Source organism: Sinocyclocheilus rhinocerous, unplaced genomic scaffold (genome assembly GCF_001515625.1).
Source record: "Sinocyclocheilus rhinocerous isolate Xijiao unplaced genomic scaffold, SAMN03320098_v1.1 scaffold312, whole genome shotgun sequence".
In the NCBI taxonomy this organism is placed as follows: Eukaryota; Metazoa; Chordata; class Actinopteri; order Cypriniformes; family Cyprinidae; genus Sinocyclocheilus; species Sinocyclocheilus rhinocerous.
In genome coordinates this window covers 196,099-200,873 of record NW_015624544.1, presented here as the reverse complement: position 1 = coordinate 200,873, position 4,775 = coordinate 196,099, and the positions used below count along the sequence as shown (strand labels likewise).

Sequence of the window (4,775 nt, the reverse complement as noted above, 5' to 3'; positions counted from 1 at the left end):
GGAGAGCTCGCACGCACTTTGTTTTTATACACACACACACACACACACACACACACACACATACATACATACATTATATATATATATATATATACACACACACACACACACACAAGCATTAAATTAAAAAAACAATGAATATCAAACATTAATATTAACATTTATAAACATTAATAAATTAGTTATAATAATTAATGTACAATACAAACGTTTATGTACAAAAATAATGTATTTACAAAGTAAAAATAAAAGTTAAAATAAGCAAATTATAAAGGAAACGTCGGTATGACAACTTCTTTACATGCATTTTGACTGCTCTCAGCACCCGTACCGTAAGTGCACAATTACACGCGCAAGCCCCAAAAAAAGTGCGTCTGGCTTGACCGTGTATTTTCAAAGCGCGGCTGGCTTGACCGCAGTCTGTCACTGCCGCGTTCTCTATCTGAATATCCAGGCATGCTGTAACTTGTAATGGCAAGTCAGACAATATAAAAATAACGAATCCGATGTTGGTCTGTGCAGAGCCGGGAGAAAATGGCTGCTTAACTGCTTGACTGTGGAACACACACTATTTATTCACTCATACACTTATTTATCTAACACACATACTCAGTCTACATTTCAATTTGCACATAATATACCTGTACATACAACTGTCTATTGTTATATACCTGTACATACAATTGTCGATTTGTATATTTTTTATTCCTTATTTTACTTGTTCTATTTTTTATTTTTTATTTAAATTTTTTATTATCTGTGTTTTTTGTTCTGTCACTGTCATTCTGTCACACTGTGGAAGCTTCTGTCACGAAAACAAATTCCTCGTTTTTGTTTTGTTCTGTCACTGTCATTCTGTTACACTGTGGAAGCTTCTGTCACGAAAACAAATTCCTCGTATGTGTAAACATACCTGGCAATAAAGCTCATTCTGATTCTGATTAAATGCTGCTTGTTCGCGTGCAAGTAATATCAATGCTCATTAGAGGCATCGCTTTTTATTTAGGCTTTGCCTGCTTATCGTCATATTAAAGCATAACGTACTAAACTAATAGAAACAACGCACGAATACAGTCTTTTCTCTATAAAATACGCAGCATACTCTGAATATTGAGGAACTATTTTCATGAACGCAGCACATGGGTGTAAGGATAAATATAACTTGAGAGAGAGAGGTTGTTGGTCTTATTACGTCAGCAATGTTTTTCTGAAAAATATCCGATTTTCCTCTTTCTATGTTTTTATTTCAATAACATGCATAAGTGTATAATTTAAATTCTAATTATTTCAGGTACTATAAGCTATTCAACATCATTGCGCTTGCTTTAGTTTCAGGTTTAGTTAGGTTCGGCCATCCGCATACGTCATTAGAATCTCAGCCAATCAGAGCGCGATCGAGTTTTAAACCGCTGTTGCTGTTCAAGTTCATTATCACATTAACTTCTCTGTCAGTTTATCTTCCTCATCAACTGAAGGGGTTAAGTTAGTAAACTGAATTAAAGTCTTGTCTTTAAGCGTAAAACCTGCTCGATGGGACCCGAAGAGAGGGGTGAGTTTGTGTTGCTGAGGTTTATATGTGTATGTGTTAGCCGCAAGCTAGGTAGTTTGAAGAGCTAAGTCATTGTTTACATGTTATGGCTGTGTAGTCCAATGGTGTAAACCACCTTCAAACGAACACTTAGTTAAAATACAGTCTGCAAACTGTAATTTAGTATTAGACCCAGGGTTGGAAAGAATTGATATCCGGTCAATCTAACGTTACTGGACAAAGTTTGGAACATGAAGTATGAAACATTTCTTTATAACGTTACTTGTAAAAAGATAATCGGTTAAATGATGTTAAATCAAATAATTCGTTTCGAAAAGTATTATCATAGATTGAAACAAGCAGACTTTACACTTGACTTCTTTTCTTGAAAGTTGAGTTGGTAAAGATAAAGTTACTATCTTTGTCTTAGAAGGTCGAACGGCGCGATGGAGAGCGCGAAAGATAATCGTGTGTGTTCATAATATTCATCTGTGTGTTCATGACTTGTCTTTGTGTATTAATGTTGTATGTATTGATGCAGCAAAACTCCTGCCTCTGACTAGAAATTCCAAAATTCCAAATAATCTAGAACCTTAAGTACATTATATCAAACTGTATGCTTGGTTTCACACCAGGTTTAGCATTCGAGTAGTAAGTTAGGGGTGAGATGATATTTTCATTGCTTAAACCCTGTGTTTGAATTGTCTCATGTACTGTTTTTGTGTAGATTGGGTGGACATGGCAAACGATGTTTTGTTGAAATGTCACATTAACCTGAGGCTGGAAAGGATCTCGGAGTGTGATGCAAATGTGTTTGTGGCTTTGTATGAGGCGATCTTGGGAGAGAAAGTTCCAGGTATTCACATTGCTTCAGCCTTATGCAAATATGTGTCTGACAGGTTTTGTGTTTTTGCACTGCAACAATAAGAATGAAAACATTTCAGGTGCTAGTGGTGCATTATGTAATATTATGTACATTCATCATGTACTCGTCTCTCTTTCTCCCTCACGTTATACAATGGGTGTAAAAAGTCAGTGCAGTTAAAAAAAAATCACAGCTTTTTGAGATGTAAAAATAAATCCATGTAAAATAATGTAGTATTGAAACAAACAAATTTCATATAACAAACAAATAAAAACCTAAAATTACATAGTTACAGAAATGTGCATACTCTTTTATAATGGGGTGTGTTGTTCTGTTTGAAATTAACCAATCATGTTCAAGCACTTACTGAAAAGTAATCATTATCCTCTGGTCATTTAAGTGATGCTAATTAACCTTGAATAAAAATCAGCTGTTTCTGTAGGATTTTCTTAGCATCTTCTTGGTCCATCTTATTGCTGAAGCTATAGAGTGTTTTCACGACACGTCATCAATCCGGAAGTTGGCCATATTGGCAGCACTGAATGTAAACAATGCCATTAAAGGCAGAGTGAGTGATTTCTGGTAGCCAATGTTGATATTTGAAATCACCAAAACAAACACGCCTCTACCCCAAAAGGGTCTTGCCCCTATTTTGATAGCTCCGCCCCACATATACGTACGCAACCCAGGCAACGATTAGTTCTGTGAAACAAAGCAAAACCAATGTTACACCGTGTCTACGGACGTGAGCGGCACGGTGCAACAAATCCCGACAGAAAACTGCTGCCGGGTTCTATTTATGACGTGCTGACACAAATTTCAAATGGTTTTCAACGGTCGTTTGAGTCCAGTGTAGGCAGACTTTAGCTGTTGTAGACACGGTGTTACTCACCTATTGAGAAGAAACAAAGCAACCTCGGCGTCCGATCGCAGGCCTCCGCTCCTTGAGTTCTCTCCAGCGCTGGAAAGCTGATACGATATTTACACGTGTCCTACTTCTTGCCTTATCGTTCCGCATACGTTTTCCTCTTTTGTTTTTTATCCGCCATCTCTATCTCTCTGTCGCTCGGCTCGGCTAATGTCCGTCCCATGCACTGAACGCGCTCTCATTCACATCACGAGTAGACACGCCCCTTATTGCTGATTGGCTACAAGTTTGTTTTGCGATTCGGCCCGAATCAGTTTTATAAAGTGTTTTTGAAAAATCACTTACTATGCCTTTAAACCGAACGGAACTCGCAAATTTAGCTGATTATTGTTGCTCAAAATGGTCAATTATTGACGTGTTTTGGGCTGTAGTAATCGGTCGGACCGGGAAAAACATATGCAGTACTATAAACTGCCAAAAGTTATAACAAATCAAGGAGAAAAGTGCAAAAAAAAAAAACTGTCTGAGGAATGACGTGAAAGTGAAAGTCGTGACATTTGCCAAGTATGGTAACCCATACTCGTAATTTGTGCTCTGCATTTAAGCCATCCAATTGCGCACACACAGCAGTGTGTCGTGAACACACACACCCGGGGCAGTGGGCAGCCATTTGCTCCAATGCCCGGAGAGCAAAGAGAGCGCTGTACATTCACTTCCCCACCTACAACTAGGGCTGGGCGATATGACCAAAATCTTATTTCACGGCATTCACTCACTTTATTTATAGAGCACTTTACAACTGCACATGCAGACCAAAGTGCTGTACATTCAAAAAAAAAAAAAACACTTCATTAAAACACACGACTTAAAACAACACAGATCCTACTAACAACAAAGACTAGCCCACCCTCTCAAAGGTTAAAGACAAGAAGTAGTTTTTGACTTCAACTTTAAAAACATTCAAAGATGAGACTTCTCTAAGTTCCTGAGGAAGACTATTCCAGAGCTTCGGCCCCGCAACAGCAAAGGCCTGATCCCCTTTTAACTTTAAATGAGTACGAGGGACAGTAAGCAATAACTTATTATTGGATCTTAGAGACCTAGGTGCTTGACGAACAGCAACGAGCTCAGACACGTAAGCAGGGGCCAACCCATGCACTGCTTTAAAAACATACAAAAGCGTTTTATATTTTATCCTGTAGTTCACTGGTAGCCACTTGAGAGAAGCTAAAATAGGAGAGATATGATGACTTTTCTTAGCACCCACTAGCAGCCTAGCTGCTGCATTCTGAACTAATTGCAAGCGTGAGATAGTGGTCTGACAGGACTCCACATACAACACATTGCAATAATCCAAACGAGACAAAACAAAGGCATTAATAACCTTCTCTAAGTCTTTTCTTGACAGAATAGGCTTTAGTGTAGTAGTAAGTCTTTACTACAGCATTAATCTACTTGTCAAATTTCAGCTCTGGGTCAAACACCACACCTAAGTTCCTTATTTGGTCACGGCA

The 4,775-nt window shown here is 38.1% G+C and overlaps 1 protein-coding gene across 2 annotated transcripts in view; it reads left to right on the top strand.

The window, feature by feature from the left end:
• Nucleotides 1–1,394: 1,394 nt before the first annotated feature.
• The window catches only part of LOC107741999 (centrosomal protein of 95 kDa), a 189,746-nt gene continuing 186,365 nt past the window's right edge, over nt 1,395–4,775 (top strand). For both annotated transcript variants that reach the window (XM_016554849.1, XM_016554846.1), the window contains exons 1-2: nt 1,395–1,549; nt 2,256–2,384. In XM_016554849.1, the coding sequence (XP_016410335.1) occupies nt 1,531–1,549; nt 2,256–2,384 (148 nt within the window). In that variant the 5' untranslated portion in view covers nt 1,395–1,530. The remainder of the gene's footprint in view (nt 1,550–2,255; nt 2,385–4,775) is intronic.